At 45.6% G+C, this 20,170-nt stretch overlaps 1 protein-coding gene across 1 annotated transcript in view; it reads left to right on the top strand.

Annotated features, from left to right (window-relative positions):
- LOC147710515 (ectonucleoside triphosphate diphosphohydrolase 8-like) overlaps positions 1–20,170 on the top strand; it is a 418,351-nt gene that overhangs the window by 358,932 nt on the left and 39,249 nt on the right. The window contains exon 8 of the mRNA XM_086921185.1: positions 18,478–18,588. Coding sequence (XP_086777311.1) covers positions 18,478–18,588 — 111 coding nt within the window. The remainder of the gene's footprint in view (positions 1–18,477; positions 18,589–20,170) is intronic.

The raw sequence follows: 20,170 nt of genomic DNA, 5'->3' as shown, positions 1-20,170 counted from the left end.
GGGTGGCACGGCTTCTCCAGTACCATAGGACAGAAAAATGCAGAGGACACAACGACAGGCATAATCAATTCTGCAGATTGAAAAGGGCAGCGACAACACCGACCATCGGTGAAGAAACGTTAGCACCACCCAATGTAACAAACTAGAGACACTGTGAGATGCATAGTTTGGACGTATTGTCTCGTACAATAGGCCCTATCAGTTGGGACTGTTTCCCGAACATTTTTGCACCGTTTCCCTTGTTAACCCTCTTTCCTATGCTCCTCGTGGGGAAACTGGCTGGGATGACACAAACGATGGGGCGAGTGGGGACAGAGTTGGGAGGAGCAGAGACGATACACGATGACACCCATGACAACAAGGGTTCCTAACACGGACTTCACCCTGCTTACACTGAACGTGCGGGGAATGCACACAGCAAGCAAACATTATGCAGTATATGCCTACATAAAAAGACACAGGCACATATAGCTCTCCTACAGGAGACTCACCTGACAGTGGTGGAGGTCACACGTCTACAAAGGAAATGGAGGGGCACTATATGCGCCACGGGGTATTCAGCGTTCGCTAGGGGAGCGCTCGTTTGGATTATCCCGGGCACCCCCTTTCAGGAGCAAGTACGACACACAGACAAAGAAGGCCGGTTCGCAATGATAGGGGGACTGCTGGATGGTCAATCGGTGTTGATAGGTAGCATATACGCCCCAAATGTAGAACAGGCTGCCTTCTGGTACCGTCTTACGGGGACACTATCCTAACACACACTTACCCTGTGGATACTAGGTGGGGACTACAACTGTGTCTTAGACACTAGTCTAGATAGATCCCATCCCCCGCCGGCACATTCACAGATCCATAAACAAACGGAACTCTTTAACAGGTGGGTGGAGCACTGGGTGCTAGTAGATGTGTGGAGAGCGCGCCATACTGACGCCAAGATTTACTCTTTCCGCTCGGTCCCTCACGACCTATGTGTCCGTTTGGACCGCTTTTTATGCTCCGCCATCCTACATCCCAAAGTAAGGCACACAGATTACCTAGGTAGGGTCCTATCGGACCATGACGCACATATACTGACCCTTACGAAGAAACCGCCTCACCCCCCTATACCTACATGGAAATTGCCACCGGAATGCCTCACGGATCAAGTGTTCAAGCAGGAACATGGAGATCATATTCGGGAGCACTTTACATTAAACATGGGAACAGCTTCTACAAGATCGCTGGAATGGGATGCCAATAAGCTAGTAGCGAGAGGGCAATGCATACAGATGGTAGTAGGAGTGCGCAAAACACTTGAGAGAGCATTACATGACGCAGAACAAACCCTGGCGACTTTCACGAAAAAGGAAGACAAGGGGGAAGCCACCATTGAGCAGATAGACACAGCAAAAGCCGCTTAAGCTACGACCCTGAGGGACCTCCGTAAATATAACTTCAGGCTATATGCCGCTAAGGTACACCGTGAGTGTAACAGGGGAGGGACACTCTTAGCGTGGCTTGCTAAGCAAAACCTAGAGATGAAACCAATCACGGAAATTAAAGATCAGGCGGCAAGACTCCGACAATCACAATCTGAAATATTAGCAGTTTTTCACACCTATTACTCCTCGGTTTATCGAGCACCGAGTCAGAATGATCCACACGCGATTGACACATTCCTGCACCCACTGACACTTCCACGGGTCCCGTCGGCAGATCAAAAACAGCTAGACAAAAAAATAATAGCCACGGAGATCAATCAAGCGATTAGAGCGTTAGCCCGTAGCAAAGCCCCGGGCATAGATGGATTCGCTCTCGAATATTATAGCACATTCTCAGCCCAGTTGGTCCCACATATGGTGACTATGTACAACGATTCGCTCTATAGAGGCGGGCTACCGGGATCCTTGAGAGAATCGGTGATAGTCACATTTCCGAAGCCGCATAGGGACCCCACTATCCCATCCTCTTACAGACCCATTACGTTGCTCAATGCGGACTGCAAAATATTGGGCAAGATACTGGCAGACAGAGTGGCGCAGATACTGCCCCCGCTAGTCCACCCGGACCAATGCGGTTTTGTACTGCGACAAAATATGTCGCAAAACATACGTAGATTGTTCCATATACAGGACGCCACGAGGGGTCGGTTCCCCAATGCTGCTTGCCTGATTCTAGACCTAGAAAAGGCGTTCGACACCCTACTATGGCCCTATTTATTCGTGGTCCTTCAGAAACTCAACATAGGACCGAAATTACTAGCATACATTAAGCTTCTCTATACAAACCTCACCACCCGGGTTAGACTGGGCAAATGCATCCCCCCGGGGTTCGTAGTGGAAAGCGGGACCAGGCAGGGATGCCCGCTGTCCCCCCTACTTTTTGCCCTGGCAGTGGAACCCCTGGCACTGCGCCTGATACTGGAAGGTGGTGACTGGGGAATTCCGCTCGCAGACACAACACACTGTGTGTCATTATACGCGGATGACCTTCTAATCTATATCCGGGACTTAACACTCATCTGGGAGACGCTGGGGGATTTCGCGAGGGCTTCAGGTCTCAAGGTAAACTGGGACAAGTCCACTATAAACCTGCTTAGTCCCCACTTAGCCCCGTTCGAGGTGCGGATTGGGTCATAATCCCTTGCATGGAATGGTGATGCTCCTTGATACCTGGGAGTGCGCCTGTATCACACCCCTGAAGATATGTACGAGGGGAACCATCGTAAGACATTAGCGGGGCTAAAAACAGCGGTAGGCTTTTGGAAAACGTTGCCCCTAGCCCCCATAGGAAGGGTAGCCTTAGCGAAAATGATAATAGTCCCCCGCTTGCTGTATCATTTCGCTAATCTCCCAGTGCTCGCGCCGCGCACTTTTTTCAAGGAGTTAGATCGCCTTCTCACTGAGTTGATTTGGGGAGGCGGCAGACACAGGGTGGCATTAACGATACTATATCTGCCCACGACAGAGGGGGGTTTAGGAACACCGGCCTTTGAGGCATACTTTCTGGCAGCACAATTACAGTGGCTCTCGTATTGGACGGCAGGGCGACACATGGGGGAAACGATCTCTGCAGAGGGCCCCACACCATTACCGGCACTCCGTAGACTGTTGCTGCCTGGAACCAGGCCGACGCGCTCTCAACCGCTTTTGGTTTCAATAGCCCGTACCTGCATGATGAGGGTTCACCGTTTGTCAAAGGACAAACCCCCATATTCCCCCCTACTGCCGCTAGTGGGCTTCCCTAGAGGGGATGCATATTACACGGAGGGTGCCCTACAAATCTGGACGGAATTGGCGGTTACGGAAATGGAGTTCATGTTCGAAGAAGGACAGATCAAGACGTTTGCTCAAATGATGGAGCAATACGATCTCCCACCCGGGCAATTCCTGATACACAGACAACTTGTGGATAGTAGTCAACGGTTCTGGAACCCCAACTTGGAGGAACCCCCGACACATCCAGTAATTCACGCTATCCTACACATGGGGGTAGGTCGCCATCTGATCACCTGGCTTTATAAAGCAGTGCGTACACTGATCCTCCCGACATTACATTCACTACACCAGAAATGGGAAACAGACATAGGAAGGGTGGTACACGACAAAGAATGGGACACTGCCTTAGAATACCCCAAAAAGGTCTCCAGAAATGCACGATTTCGAAACATACAATTCAACATCCTTCACAGGGCTTACCTCACACCGCATCGTCTCCATCAGTTCTATCCTGACACACAATTTACATGCCCCCGCTGCCTCGCTCACACCGCGGACTTCAGACACGTGTTCTGGGATTGCCCCACTATCCAGGGGTATTGGGACAGAGTGCAGCAAACACTGAGAGACACGACCCAGGTCACAAATATGTCAACTTGGGAGGCTTGTGCTCTTGGGATATTCCACAAGAAAAAAACTGAGAAAGTACAATACCGTTTTATGTCCCTAGCTATCCTGCTGGCGAAGAGGGGGATAGCCATGCATTAGAGATCCCCAACAGGCCCACCAGAAGCAGCCTGGATAGGTGCGGTGAAAAAATGGGGGAAGGCAGAGGAAGAAACACTTAGAGAGGAGGAACTGAAGGGGACCCGGAAACACCCTATGAATGGGCACAGTTGCTACATATATTTACTCACAAGACTGACCCCCCCGAGCCCCTCACATATGAACAACCCCAGACCCAACAACCCCCTCCAGCCCCACTAGCCACGGGGAACATCTGAGGGACACAAGACACTTGAGAGCGCGCCTGATTGCAGGCCGGCCCAGAAACCCCCCTGGACAACGCCTCAGACATCGCAGAGGCTGTGAAGCCGCTCCCCCCTCTTGTGAGTCTCCTGATATACACCTATACCCCATCGTGAACCTACACTTACCCTGACAACAGAAATCCAGTAGAGTCGCAGCTAGAACCCCCCCAAACACCCTACTTTCCCTGTTGTTGATCCCCCACAGTTGAGAATAGTTGAACGTTGAACCGGCAGACAATCCGGACACAGTTATACATTGGGAGAACATATAGCTATGATGGATCTCGAAGATTTAGGGACACTCCTGCATTACGAACCCAAACCCAACCGACTACGCCTACAAGGGTAGCCCACACCCGACCGAGACATATTGCTATGAGAGGACTGACAGAGCGGTATGTGACACACCCACCACCATTTACTGATAGGTAACACGCTATAGCCTCTCCAACGCATCATGATATCTCTTGGTCAGGTCGAACACTGGGCACACAAAGCTCTCGACGTATCGAGGAATGAACCTATGATCATAAGACCTGCATTTTACCTATTTGATGTACAAGTGTCGTAATATATTGAGATCTATTGTCATGATATTTGATAGATAAAACCCAATAAAAAAATTTTAAACAAAAAAAGTAGGGATGTCACCTTAGAGTTAGTGTAAGGACAGTCTAACCAAATTCTTTTCCTTTTTGTAAATGCAGTCCAGATTTTCTGCATTGTCGGTAATGGTATGTCTAATGCTTCTTGAATTAACTTTGGTTTTTATTCTGAGTCGTCTGAGACTCTTGCGTAGGATTATGTTTGTATTAGTGCCAGTCTACTTCTTGAATCTTTTGTTGAGATGTCGGTATGTTCAATTATTTTTGGCTTTGTAATAAACCTTCAAGATTTCAGTTCGTAGTTAGTGGTTCTTTTGTGTTTAATTTGGATTTGGGTTGTAAACTGTTCAGAGTTATGATTTTGAAAATCTTCCCTCTATGCTTCTAAGACAGGGAAAAAGGTTCAGTCGACCTGACCTGGGATTCTAGAGATTGGTAAGAAAATCTAGATGCGAATCCCAGCTTCCCCAAGTGGAATGGATTGGGATGGGACAAGAGGAATGATGACAGTGTTAGCGATGTTGAGAGAGCATCGATTTTCAGATCTTGGGGAGAAGGTATTGCTGTATGTTCTGAGAAAAGGGATCTATTGGAGACCAAACAAACACATCTGCTTCATGCCAAGACTGCAAGCTTTAGCCTAGTTTTTGCTGAAGCTCAAAGGCAACAACACACACCCTGTATAACTTTTAGTGCCAGTTTATATGGTCATGATGAAAGACTTTGAAGTGGAAGGCAGAGAAGGGAATTGGTGAGAGTATAAAGTTTGTTTCTTGCCTTGCCGGTACATTTTAACTGAAGGAGCATGGGCTTCTTACTGCGGCGAACCTCGCAGCTCTCAATCACAACACTTCTTCTATTCTTTTAAGTTTTCACATGGTTGCTTTATATTTAAGCAAACTTGTTACTTGTCTGCATCAATGTTTATTTTTATTGGTCTCACAAACCTTGCCAGACAAGTCATGCTTATTTTAACACAAGGGTCATCTCATTATACATGTTTCATTGTGTGATGTTAATCTGTCCAATGTTCTTTTTTAGAGTCACACTGCTGAAATAGCCTTGATGTTCCCATTCTTAAATTTCATTAAAGGTTGATTGCAAACAGCTCTTGTAAATGTAATTAATGAGAGCCAAACTGAGTATTTTGTAGTGACAGAAGGACCAATTAGTAGGTCAAAGTGGAGAGTGGTTTCCAAAATGATTGTTCTTAATATAGGTTTGGTATAATTGCAGAAGTCCATTGTCCTTCCTCCAACTATATATATATCGAATAGATGTTTGCATAATTTGAGAGTTGAATTTTTGGGCTGGATTTTGAGCTGATACTGATGTGCATTGTGCTGAATTTGGGCTTATACTTGGACAGTTTTGGACTTTTGACGGGTCTCAAAATCTGGCAACACTACTCAGGGGGCCTTATTTATGAAGGCCTTGTGTCAGTTTTGCACCGCCGGTGCGTCACTTTTTGTGACGCACCAGCGGTGTAAAAAATGCGCCTTGTTGCGCCATATTTAAAAAGTGATGCATCTAGGTAGATACGTCACTTTTTAAACCCCTGCGCCACATCATACCTGCGTCAGGTATAATGTATGCAGAGGGGGCGTTCCCCCGCAAAAAGCCTTGTAATAGTGACGCAGTGAAATCTATGAGATTTCACTGCGTCACTTTTAGGATGCTGTTGCGTCAAAATCTTGCGCCTGCCTCACAGCAGGCGTAAGACTGACACAAGCCCTTTCACATGGGGCTTTCCCCATGTGACAGGACGCATTGCTGGAGTTGCGTCACTTTTGTGACACACTCCAGCAATGCGTCACTTTTGCGCTTACAGATACGTCAGAAATACTGACGTATCTGTAACTCCTTGCGACATGACGCGTCATACATTAAATATGACGCATCAGGAATGTCGTAAGGAGTGCGCAGTGAAAAGTGACGCATCGTTGTTTTCACGCAGCGATGCGTCACTTTTCATAAATGAGGCCCAGGGTTTTTATCAAAGATGCGGCTGAGGCTGTACAAGGACGCATCACATCTCTCTCCTTTCTATCTAGTGTGTGGATGTCACATTTATTGTAGGGTGCAACGTCTTCCTTTGCTCCCTCACACTATTTGCATAACGCATCACTTTCTCCAGGTCATGCGGTACTTAAGTGTTTCTTTGTAGTCTGCCACTACTAATTAAGAATGGCGAAATCTGCCTAGCTTTGGTTCAATTTGCTACGCAAACAAATGATGGATGGAATGCTGAATAAATCATACATTCACCCCCAGTCAAGAGATCTTGGTTAAATCCATCGTTCTTTTGCTCACCATGCCACCCCAGTTTAGACCCAGCCATATGTAAATAAGTCTTGCCCTGTTCCTTATGGGTACAGTACAGCCTGAACTGCTAAGCCAGGACCTCTGTGGACTGGAAACAAGCATCCTGGGACCGGTTTCAGGGTATTACCCCTCATCAAATCATATATTCACCCCAAGTCATGAGATCTGGGTTAAATCCATCTTTCTTTTGCTCAAAATGCCACCCCAGTTCAGACCCAGCCATATACAATCAATCTTTAAGCTTTGGCTCAATTTCATGTCCCTTTCTTCCACCAACTTAAGCTTCATGCCTCCTTATATCACCTTTGCGGATTCTTCTTCACCCCTCCTTTTTCTCATTGTCCCCGTTTTCCTATCATTCTCTTCCCCATGCTTTCTAGATTATTTACCTTCCTCGAAGCTCTGCTCTGTAGAATGCAGCACGCATAGAAAGAGGAATAAACGAAGAGAAAGGAAAACATTTCTCCTTGTTGCGCCTTCCTACTCCTCTGCTCGGGAGGCGTAGGTTTCTGCCGCATGCCCAGGTTTATTAAAGGTTGTGAATCTGGGAATGTGGCAGAATCCATGGGCTTTACGTGGGAACACCCACAGCAACACCCACGGAATGCCCCGTTCACGCAAAGTGTTGCTTGAAAAGGGGCCATATATACAAGGACACGAAAAGCCATGCAGTGTGGTTTACATGGCCTTGTAAATATGGGGTAGCAAAATGTGCTGCAGGTGTGTCACAAAAAATGACGCATCGTTGCGCAAGGGGCTTGTAAATTAGTGTGCTTCATAGTCAGTCACAACTTCAAATAGGTTGTTGCCTCATTCAACTGTAATGATGACTCTTGCAAGATACATTAACTAACTTGGAGCAGCTATCAGTCACTTAACTAAGAACTGCTCTAGGTGTTGGGTTAGGTCTCTATTTTTTAGAGTAGTCTTATAGCTTTTATCACTGTTGATTCTGATTGGAGCACAAATCTAATCTCATGGAATCTGGCTGGTATAGCATCCAAATTGAAGAAAAATACATCTTATGACATTTTAATCTTTCAAGAAACCTGAGCCATTGTATTTTTGTGGTTATTCTTCCCATGCTATTCTCACACAACCATCCTCATCTGGTAGAGACAGAGGTGAGCTACTTAATTGGATCTCATTAACCCTGAGTTGCAAGATTAACGTGCAGCCCACATACCTATCCAAAGTGTAAGTGGTCGAGCTATTTTTTTGATAATTTGCTTCTTTATTTCTATGTAACAACGCTTTTAAGGGCTTGATTGTTCCAATATTATGGGGCTAACTAAATACTTAGGAATAGCTTGTCGCCTACCACACCAGCTACAGGTGCGGTGTCTTTCACAATCTTGGCAGGTAATTTTAACATTAATTTATTATGATCTTGTTTTGGGGGGCGGTTGAGTTAATCTTGTAAGTTCTCTTTAAACAGGATCACTGAAATAATATCGACGGACATAATATCGAGTTGCCAAAATATCGTGGACAAAATATCGACAGTCAAAATATCGAGTTTGTATCTACAAACAGGTAAGTACAAAAATATCGAGTACAAAATATCGTTAACAAAAATATAGATGTAAAAAATATCGACTTTATTAAAAACAGTGTTAAATTAAATTAATATTAAATTTTTATTACTAAAATATACTTAAAACGACTTAAATTAAATTATAATAATTAAATAATAAATGAAAATAATAAAAATAATTTTTTAAAATCTTATTTGTTGACCCTGAACCCTAAAAATACCCCTTTACCCAAAAACCCAAAACTGACCCTGAACCCTAAAAATACCCCTTTACCCAAAAACCCCAAACTGACCCTGAACCCTAAAAATACCCCTTTACCCATGAACTGAAAACTGACCCTGAACCCTAAAAATACCCCTTTACCCATGAACTGAAAACTGACCCTGAACCCTAAAAATACCCCTTTACCCATGAACTGAAAACTGACCCTGAACCCTAAAAATACCCCTTTACCCATGAACTGAAAACTGACCCTGAACCCTAAAAATACCCCTTTACCCATGAACTGAAAACTGACCCTGAACCCTAAAAATACCCCTTTACCCATGAACTGAAAACTGACCCTGAACCCTAAAAATGCTCCTTTACCCTAAATTTATCAATATTATTTAATTAGCAATTAACTATTAATTAACAATAACAATAAAGTAAATATATTAGAACATTAGCTGTAATTATTTTAATAATTAATATTATTTTTTCAAAATTAATTACTTAAAAATTACACAAAATTATATATATTAAAAATGTACTCTAATTAATGTAATTAACTAATTACAATTAATTAATTAACAATTATTTACTAATACAAAATATGTTCAAAATTATATTAATTAATTAACTAATTAATATTAATTAATTATCAATTAATTATTAATTAAAAATATTAACAAACATATATTAATTAATTAATTATTATTAAATTACTTCCCACCCTATTCCCCTATAAACCCACAACCCGCTACAGAATTACATTACGCAATTATTATAAAAACAAAATTCATGTAATAAAATATTTTATAACATTAATACACACTATTCACACATATTATTACATAAAAATACACTATAAAATATTATATATTATTAAAAAATCGATATTTTTGCTATCTATATTTTATACAGTCGATATTACTTCACTTACCTGAAAAACGATATTTTTGTAGTCGATATTATGTCCAGTCGATATTTTGTCCAGTCTATATTAAAAACTCGATATTATGTCCAGTCGATATTTTGGAGTCGATATTTTGTCTCTATACCCTTTAAACTATCTCCAACCAGGAGGAAGCCTTACTTGAGCTTTTAGCAGAAGCTAATATGTGTAATACCAGTGGTGGATTTTTCTACTGTTGGCCCTATTACCACTTTTGACTTTAGTGGTCATAAAAGTGTGATTGATTACATCTTTGTCACTGCTAATTTGAGGGACTGTGATCAATCACTTCAATGACCATAATTTACCCTTGCATTTTAAATTTACTGGCTCTTGTAAGTGCTCTAATAAGAAATAAAAGTACCTCATACAGTTGTATACTTTCCTTGACTTAATAGATCAGGATAATCTGCTAATAAAGTTACTAAATTTGAGACAATTTGACATTGAACAATGTCTTTTGATTGACAACTATATTTGGTTTTTGAGTGTTTTTTCAACATTTGTCTGTTCATTATTGGCCTCTTGAGTGCTAAGTGCAGGAGTTCTTTTATTGAGAACAAATATAAATGGTTTGACTGCTCTTGTTCTAAGGCCTCAATCAAACTACACTTGGCTCTGAGAAGGACCCCTAGAGATAGGGCAAAAAAGGAACGGGAGTTATGTTTACCCCGAAAAGAGAAAGCTTTCAACTCACCAAACCCTCTGCCAAGGGCCATTTGTTATTAAAGACTGGCCCTGGCCTGGAGCCCTACCTGTCCTTTGTCTCTGCTCCTTATGATCATTGGTTATTATCGAGATTGAGGTTGGCCTTAATTCTTTGTTTCTGTCTTTTCCCATAGCTTGAATGAAATATCTACCTTAAATACCTTAGAGAGGGAATGGACACTGGCATCCCCCAGGCCCTGGTGCTACTCGATCTCTCGGCCGCATTCGACACGGTAGATCACTCCATCTTACTCTCCCGTGTCGGAGCGGCGGGGATCGGAGGCACCGCCTTGGTCTGGCTGTCCTCCTTTCTAAGCGGACGCACCCAGGCAGTTCGCCTGGGGGACTTCTGGGCTGAACCACGGAAGGTAGTGTGCGGGGTCCCCCAAGGCTCCTCCCTTTCCCCCCTACTGTTTAATTTGTATATAGCCCCCCTCATCTTTGCTCTTCAACAGATGGAGGTCTCCGTATACAATTATGCGGATGACCTCCAGCTCATTTTTTCTCTGTCTCACTCCCCTGACTCCAAATCTAAATTCCAATCCACCATGCTTTTCATCCGGGACTGGATGAACCACAACCACCTGAAACTAAATCCAGATAAGACAGAGCTTGTTCTGACAGGTGGTTGCTCCAGTCCCTGGTCCCCCCTCTTCTGGCCCTCCTCACTTGGTCCCCCCCCACCCCCTACCTCCTCCGTCAAAACCCTGGGTATAAAAATCAATGATCAACTCACTATGCACTCCCAGGTGAGCTCGGTGGTTTCCTCCTCTTTTCTATCCCTCCGCACTATCCGTAAAGTCTCCCGCTTCTTCTCCTTCACAGCCCTGAAACTTATTGTACTGGCCATGGTCATCTCCCGTTTGGATTATGCCAACGCTCTTTACCATGGCATGCCAGCCTATAGCGTACGTCGTCTCCAGCTGGTCCAAAACCAAGCGGCCCGCTTGGTATACAACCTGACGAAATCCCATCACGCCACTCCCCTCTTGAAATCCCTGCACTGGCTCCCTGTGCGCGAACGCTCCCTTTTTAAGGTGGGCTGTCTCGCCTTTCAGGCCCAGCTAGGCAGGTCCCCTGCTTTTATTTCCTCGGAGATCATACCTTATGTCCCCCCCAGGGAACTTCGCTCCTCTTCTCACCACCTACTCACAGTTCCTCGCTTCCGTCGTAAGAAATGGGGAGGGTCTAAATTCTCCACCCTCGCCCCTGTGTTCTGGAACTCCCTTCCGATGCAACTCAGAACTTCCAATCAATACCAGCCCTTTCGAAAGGCCTTAAAAACCTTTCTTTTTTCCAAAGCATTCCCCTCATAAATTCTCCTCATTTTCTCTCCCCGCTCCATGACCTCAGAGACTCTGCTTACTGTAGCGCCATGAAACCTTTGGGTGTACGTGCGCTGTATAAATATTTTAAAATTCAAATTCAAATTCAAATATGACACTAGAAATCCCTGTCCTTGTGATTAAATTATCCTTCCAAACACCAATGCACTTTTTCTTTTTTTGTACATATCATATACATTTGTGCATCAAATGTTAAGTCCTTTTGCTTAGATTGTGTGGGTTTAAGAATTTGACATTCCATTAGGATATTGGTCTGTGAGCCATTTTTTAGAGTGAAGCTTACCAGACAGCATTGTTTTCTGGTTTGCTGAAGACATCTTGGGGACATTCAGAAACCTTCCTTGGGAATGCATTCTGCCCATTGATTACCATTGGCTTTGTGGTTTGTAACTCATATTTCTTTGCTTTTTATTTTCTGGCTGGCCCACAACAAACATGCCATGGGGATCTGGGACCTGCTAGACTCCATCTTCCCCAACGTCGCCTTCGTCACGCAAACATGGCTGAGTCCCATCTCAGCCCCGGACATGGCAACCGCCATCCTTGAATGTTACAAAACCATCCACAAGGACTGCACCAACCAGCCGGGAAGAGGCATCACCACCGTACACAAAAATACCCTCCGCCTCACAACCAGCTCCAATGACCACTCACCAGACATGGTCAACCTCCACTTCTAGATCCACACTAACTTGAATGCCACCCTCTGCTAAAGCCTCATCTACAGACCTCCCATCCCCCCCTTCAGCGAAGCCATTGCCAACTTCATCAGTCACCATGCTCTCGCCTCAATGGACTACATCCTCCTCGGCGACTTCAATTTCCACCTGGACAGCCTTGATGACCACAATACATCATCCGTGCTAAAGAACCTCGCCACAATCAGACTGAAACAACTGGTCTCCTCCTCAACCCACTCAGCAGGGCACACACTTGGCTCCATCTTCTCCACAGGCAACATCTCCATCAGCCACACCTCCAAACTACACTGGACAGACCACCACTGCATTCACTTCTCCTTCAGCAAACCCATCGAACACTACCGCGCCCACCGTAACCCACACAGAAGCTGGAACAAGATCTTCAAAGACCAACTAGACACTTCCCTCAGCAAAGCCCCACTGTCGACCACCGCGGACACCAACACCTCAGCACACCATCTCCCCTGATGAACTGTGCCGACACATTGGCCCCACTTAGGAAACCCTCTGGCAAGCAGCCTTACAAGAAAGCCAGCTGGTTCTCCCCCGCCCTCCAAGAATCCAGGTGCATCTGCAGATGGCTCAAAAGAAGATGAAGGAGCATCAAGATCTCGGCGGACTATGCCGCCCTCAACACCGCCATCACCTGACACCACCACCTCACCAGGAAAACTGCCATACAGAAACGCATCAACGGCAACACGCACAACAGCAAAGAACTCTTCACAGTGATCAAAGAATTAGCCAAAGCCTGCACGGACACCACAGACATCGCCTCCTACCAAGATCTCTGAGACAACCCTCTCTAGCTTTTTCCACCGCAAGATTTTAGACATCTATGACAGCTTTGCAATCCAGGACCCATCCACCCCAACCACAAACACCACACCCAAATGCTCCAGGTTCCAGCCGACACTGCTCAACCTGACCATCCTCACCGATGAGGGCACCTTAAGGATCATGAAAACCATCCACTCTGGGTGTTCCCCTTGGATGCCTGCGCGCACCACATTTTCAACTGGGCAGGCGCTGCCATCGCCCCTGAAATCTGCTGCACCATTAACTGCTCCATCAAATCCACCACCTACCCTGAAGACTGGAAACATGCATAGATTAACCCCCTGCTGAAGAACCCCTCGGCTGACCCGATGAATCTCAAGCTCTCTGCTCACCTTCCCAGCTAAAGTAATTGATAAGGCTAATGCTACTCTCACAGAATTCATCGAGACAAACCACACCCTGGACCACTCCCAATAGGGCTTCAGGAGCAACCTAAGCACTGAGACTGCACTCGTCACTGCAACTGACGACATCCGTACCCTCCTTAATGGAGGCAAAATCGCAGCCCTCATCCTCCTGGACATCTCTGCCTCCTTCAACACCGTCTCCCACCACAACCTCTGTGCAAGAGTCACAACGCCGGCATATGCGGCAAAGCGCTCTAGTGGATCCGCTCCTTCCTCACCAGCCACACCCAGAGAGTCAGGCTCCCACCTTTCTTCTCAAATCCTATAGGGACCAGCTGCAAAGTCCCCCAGGGCTCCTCCCTGAGCTTCACCCTCTTCAACATCTACGTGGCCCAGTTCGCAGCCAATGTCAGAAACCGCCGTCTCAACATCATCTCCTACGCCAATGACACACAGTTGATCCTGTCCCTCACCGACAAACCTACAGCCGCTAAGAGCAACTTCCGCAATGTGATTAAAGCAGTAGCCACCTGGTTGAAGGAGAGCTGCCTCAAACTCAACTCCAACAAAACTGAAGATCTCAATCTGTGCTCCACTCCCACTCATTGGGATGACTCCTGGTGGCTAGCAAAACTCAGAACCCCCCCACACCCACCAACCCACGCCAACCTTGGCATCCTCCTCGACTCTTCGCTCTCGATGAACTGCCAAATCAATGTTGTATCATTCTCCTTCTTCCACATGCTCTGCCTGCTCCATAAGATCTGCAAACGGATCTGGACGGAGTCCAAAAGAACGGTCACCTAGGCACTTGTCAGCAGAAAGCTTTACTATGGCAACACACTCTATGCCAGCACGACCCGAAAACTCTAAAAGAAGGTACAGCGCATCCAGAACGCCTCCGCTAGACTTATCCTGGACATCCCTTGCCGAAACCACATCTCCAGTCACCTAAGAGACCTCCACTGGTTTCCAGTCAACAAAAGAATCACCTTCAAGCTCCTCACGCATGCCTTCAGAGGCCTGCACAACACCGAACCCGAATACCTCAAACACTGCCTCTCCTTCTATACACTGACCTGACATCTCCACTCCTCCAATCTAGTCCTGGAGGAAGACCCTTCTCCTACCTTGCTGCGAAGACTTGGAACCTCCTACCTCTATACATCAGGCAATCACTGTCACTGCCTCAATTCAGAAAGAACCTCAAGACCTGGCTCTTCGACTGAACTGCAGATCCCTTCATCAGCACCTTGGGACCCTTGTGAGTGAGTAGTCGCACTCTATAAGAACCCTGATTGAGTGATTGATTGGGTTTAGGCTGTCCAGCTTGAGTTCATCCCTTCCCTTTCCCAAGTAATTTTTACTGTATCCTTCCAAGATCTTAAATCTTGTTCGTAATTTTGTCACATTTGCTGTGCATTTAAACACAAAGGTCAAATATCATGCTCCTTCGTCCAAGGGAGCTTGGTGTTTACTTCTCTTTCTATGACTTCAAAGTGAGAGTGTTTATAGGAAGGCAAAAGGAATGCAGATTAGCCTCCCCATTGAGCCCATTCATGCCCCTTCTGTGCTCCAGTTTACAAGGCTGTAACATAACCCTTAAAACAGGCATTCAGGGAAGAGGTGCACGCACTTTCTGTGGCAGCAAATATTCATGTTGAGGTTTTTCTATTAAAGCACTGTTGGCTTTTGCTAATGTGACCCCTCAATGAATGTCTAATGATCTTTCTGTTTACCATCAGCAATTCAGAGTACCAAACTCTTTTAATAATAATATGCATTGGCAAGTCAAAAGGTGTAGCATACACACTGCACTTAATGAGCAATGGCCTCCATATGTGCAACACGTGCAGGAGCAAAGTGCCATGAAACCCTAGAAACCCTGCTTTCCAGAAAACTACAAACAGGAGCCCAGAAACAATTATATACACAACAGCCTTAAACACTCTGCCTATGTCAAAACATAGTTGTTATACTATTTGGTGGATGCGTGTGTTGTCAACAATGAAATAGGTGAACATGTTCCACTGAAACAACAACAGCCTACCACCAAGGCCGGTGTTAGCCCTGCTGGTGTCTGATGCGACACTCTACACGACTTCACTCTATACCTCACTACTCTAATGCATTCTACCCCACTCTAATATGCACCACTGCACTATGCCAATGCACTCTACGCAAATGCATTCTATGCCACTACTTTATGTCACTTCACTCTATCCTGCACCACGCCACTCCACCCTACCCTACAGCACTCCACCCTACTCTGAAAAACTCTACTCCATGCCACCCTACTCCTCTATGAGCCACTACACTTTACACCACTCTACTCTACTCTGCATCACTCTAGGCCACTGCTATTTACACCACTACTCTCCTCTGAAACAATCTACTCTACACCACTGTACTCTATGCCCCTGCACATTATGCCACAGTACTCCACTCTGTGCCTCTCTATGCCACTGCCCTCTATGCTGCACCACTCTACTCTGCACCACTCTACTCTATACCACTCTACTCTATGTCACTCTACTGTAACCCACTGCACTCTATAACAATGCACTCAACACCACTTTGCTCAAAACCAATGCACTCTATGCCACGGCATGCTACATTACTCTATTCTACTCTGCGCCACTCTACTCTGTGCCACTCTACTTTGTGCCACCCTACTCTACTCCACTCTACTCTACGCCACTCAACTCCATGCCTAGGCCACTGAACTTACCCCCACTCTAGTCTGCCCCACTGCACTCTACACCCCGACATGCTACGGCACTGCAAGCTACACCACTCTACACCATTGCACTCTATTTTACTCTGCATCACTGAACACCACCTCACTACTCTTTGCACCACTCTACTGTGCACACTCTACTCTATGTCACTGCATTCTACTCTGCAGAACTCAACTCTACGCCACTCTATGCTACTACACTCTGCATCACTCCATCTACTCTGTAAATCTGCACTCCACACCACTGCACTCTATGGCACTCCACCTCACCTCTGCACTCTACCCTGCACAACTCCTCTCTACCCTGAACCACTCTGCTCTATTCCCCTTCACTATACTCAGAAAGAAACTACTCTACACCAGTGCACTCCATGCCATTGCACCACTCTACTCAACACCACTGCTCTCTGTCACTGTATTCTGCAAGACTGCTCTCTCGGCCACTGAACTCATTGCCACTCTACTTTTCTACTCTGCGCTACTGTGCACCACTACACTCTATAAAACTTTACTCTGCAAGACTGGACTCTCTGCCATGGAACTCAACACCACTATACTCTGTACCACTGCACTCTAAACCATTGCAATATATGTCACTGCACTCTACGCTACTCTATTCTACTCTGCACCACTGTACTCCATGGCACTGCACTCTACACCACTCTACTCTAGCCAGTTCACTCTACACCACTCTACTCTACACCTCTTCCCTCTACCCTGTACCACTCCACTCTACCCTGAACCACGCTACTCTACGCCACTTCACTCTACTCTGAAACTGCATTCTCCGTCAATGCACTTTACATCACTTTACACAAAACCAATGCACTCTACGCCACAGCACTCTATGACACTCCGCTCTACAATACTCCACTCTGTGATGCTCTACTCCATTAAACTCTACTCCACTCTATGGCTCTCTACTCCACTCTATGTCACTCTACAACATTACTCCAATCTACGACTCTCTACACAACTCCCTCTATGCCACTTTACTCTACTCTATTCTACGACATTCTGCTCAACTCTATGCCACTGCACTCTACTCTAAGCCACTCAACTCTACAACACTCAGCTCCACTCTATGGCACTCAACTCTCCTACACTACTCCACTCTATGACAATTTACTCTACTCCATGCCATTCCACTCTCCTACACTACTCCACTATATCCCACTCCACTCTATGACAATCTACTCTGCTCTACGCCACTCTACTCTACAACACTTTACAGAACACCCTCTACCACACTCCACTAAGCTTTACACCACTCCACAACTCTCTATGCCACTCCATGACAGTCTACTCTACTCCACTCTACGCCCTTCCACTCTATGACACTCTACTCCATCCATGACACTCCACTTTACTCTACTCCACGCCACTCAACTCTACACAAGTCTACGCCACTCCACAACTTTCCAGGCCACTCCATAACACTCCATCCTGCTCCACTTTATGACACTCCACTCCTCGTCATGTTCCTTTACCCCACTAACTTTTAGCCTTGCTGAACACGCTGGTGTGCAACATGTCTAAAACATATTGGCAAAGCCAAAAGCTCTTGCATAGGTGAGAACTATTGGCTTTGCCAATGCTTGTTTAGCTGCAGTAATCATTATAGGAAGTCTTTACATGTATTCAATGGCCATGTCCGATCTTAAGACTATTTTCTTTTTCATTCACTTATTTTGTCTTATTCATATTGTATATTTTTTTTATGTCTGTATGCTATGAATAAACATCTACGGAACTAACTGAACACCGGTGCTCACCACCACCTGCAGTCACCATTAAGAATTAAGCACTTGCAAAAAATGTTCTTCAAGTTCTCTTTTTTTCCTGTCATTGTCTATTTAGAAGTGTAAATTTTCACTAAAAGTGTATGAAATTGAAAGGAAATTAAATTGTGATCATTACAACTTCTTCTTTCTCTGCAGGCTTTCTCCGCATTTTATTACATCTTCAAATTTTTGAAACTGACCAACAAGCAGTCCTTGGACACAGTCAAAAGCACCATCCAGACCTTCTGTGCGCAAGACTGGGCTACGGTGGGTACTGAAGGACTGGGTTCTTTGGACCCAGCGGTGCCAGGGCACAACACCTGAAACCTTCGTGGGTAACCTGCTCCGGCGTACAAATCACAGAGACACGGGACACTTCCTTCGGCGTCAAAGAGTCAAGGTTTATTTACTGCAGGGAACACAGAAGTCACAAGAAGTACATCGAGTGTAGTTCGGGGAGACTGCTTCAAATTGTATTTGTGGATCGCTCCCTTTATACAGTTTCTACCCATAGGATAACATGATACACAATAGTTTACAACCTGGTTCCCACAAGTCGCTCTCAGAGGGGTCGCTTAGATCACTTTGAAACACACAAGATCCGGAACATAAGTGCGGAAACATTTGGCGGTTCCCAACTGTAAAAACCCATCTTCCCACCATTAGCAAATTCCAATCAGCAGTAAAGTAGATCGAAATAGGAACGAAGACAGGTGCAGAGGAAGACGGAGACAGTGGGGAGATCGGAAAGGGTGTAAAAGGGGAGTGTCGAGAAGCACGAGATACAGGCATCAAAGGGACGTGCCTAATGAGATGCACAACTGAGACAATAAGCCCGTGCGGCAAGATGAGCCTCGAGCGGCGTCATCTGCCTTACAGTAGCATCCCCCTCGTCATAAAGACACTTTCAAAGAACATGTGTCTTCCGCAAATATCTTGGGAGTCCCAGGGTCGCGAAGCGGACAGCGTCCGTTCGCTGGCTACTTGAGGGCAAGAGACAAAATGGATGCCGTATCTAAGATGGAACCCGTGGGTACAGATGACAAACCCACATAACAAACGAACGGTTTAAGTTAGCACAGCGAAACTGCGCACACTTGCTAAACTCGTCATTTGCGGTTCATAGATACTAGACTCGACCATATTCGTGTGAGTCGAAAACACCACTTACAATTGTCACGGAACCTCAGACGCTCCTTTTGCCCTCATGTAGGCAAGCACTAGTCGGAATCATACTCGATATTCATCAGACCATCAAGATGTCGTTGTAGCATAGCTCTGTCCAACCGAGTCCCCTTGGTAACAGATGGTTGTCTCATACACGTTGTAGCACAGAGGCCACATAAGGCAGGACCACACTGCACACAAAGGCAACACGTGAACAGGAACACTACCACAACCCCGATGATCGTCAGAATCTTCCAACCCCAAGTCGACACCAGGCCCCAAAACCAACCAAGTAGCGTCCAATCCCCTACATCCACGTGTATGGATTCGGAGATCTTGTGCAACTTCGAGATGGCTTGATAGACAGTAGGAGCATTATCAGGTATGAAAATGCAACAGCTCGAATGGATCACTTTACATACCCCACCGCGATCTGCTAAGACAACATCTAAAACCATACGGTTTTGTAATGTCATAAGTCTCTCCGCCTGAAGTTCTGTGGTGATATTACCAAGGGCACTGGCAGTAATGTTAGCTGTCGATTCTACCACTCGAGTCAAATGTCTCAGGTTCCTACTATTAACCATAGGTCCCCAAAACGGGAGGAAACCCTTAAAAAAGTCTCCTGCCTCTTGACCGGCAGTATCCTCTTCACTAATTACGCCTCGTACAACTCTAGTCT

Source organism: Lissotriton vulgaris, chromosome 5, assembly GCF_964263255.1.
Source record: "Lissotriton vulgaris chromosome 5, aLisVul1.2, whole genome shotgun sequence".
Lineage (NCBI taxonomy): Eukaryota > Metazoa > Chordata > Amphibia > Caudata > Salamandridae > Lissotriton > Lissotriton vulgaris.
Note: the sequence above shows the minus strand (reverse complement) of the source record. Positions and strands in the feature narration are given on the sequence as shown.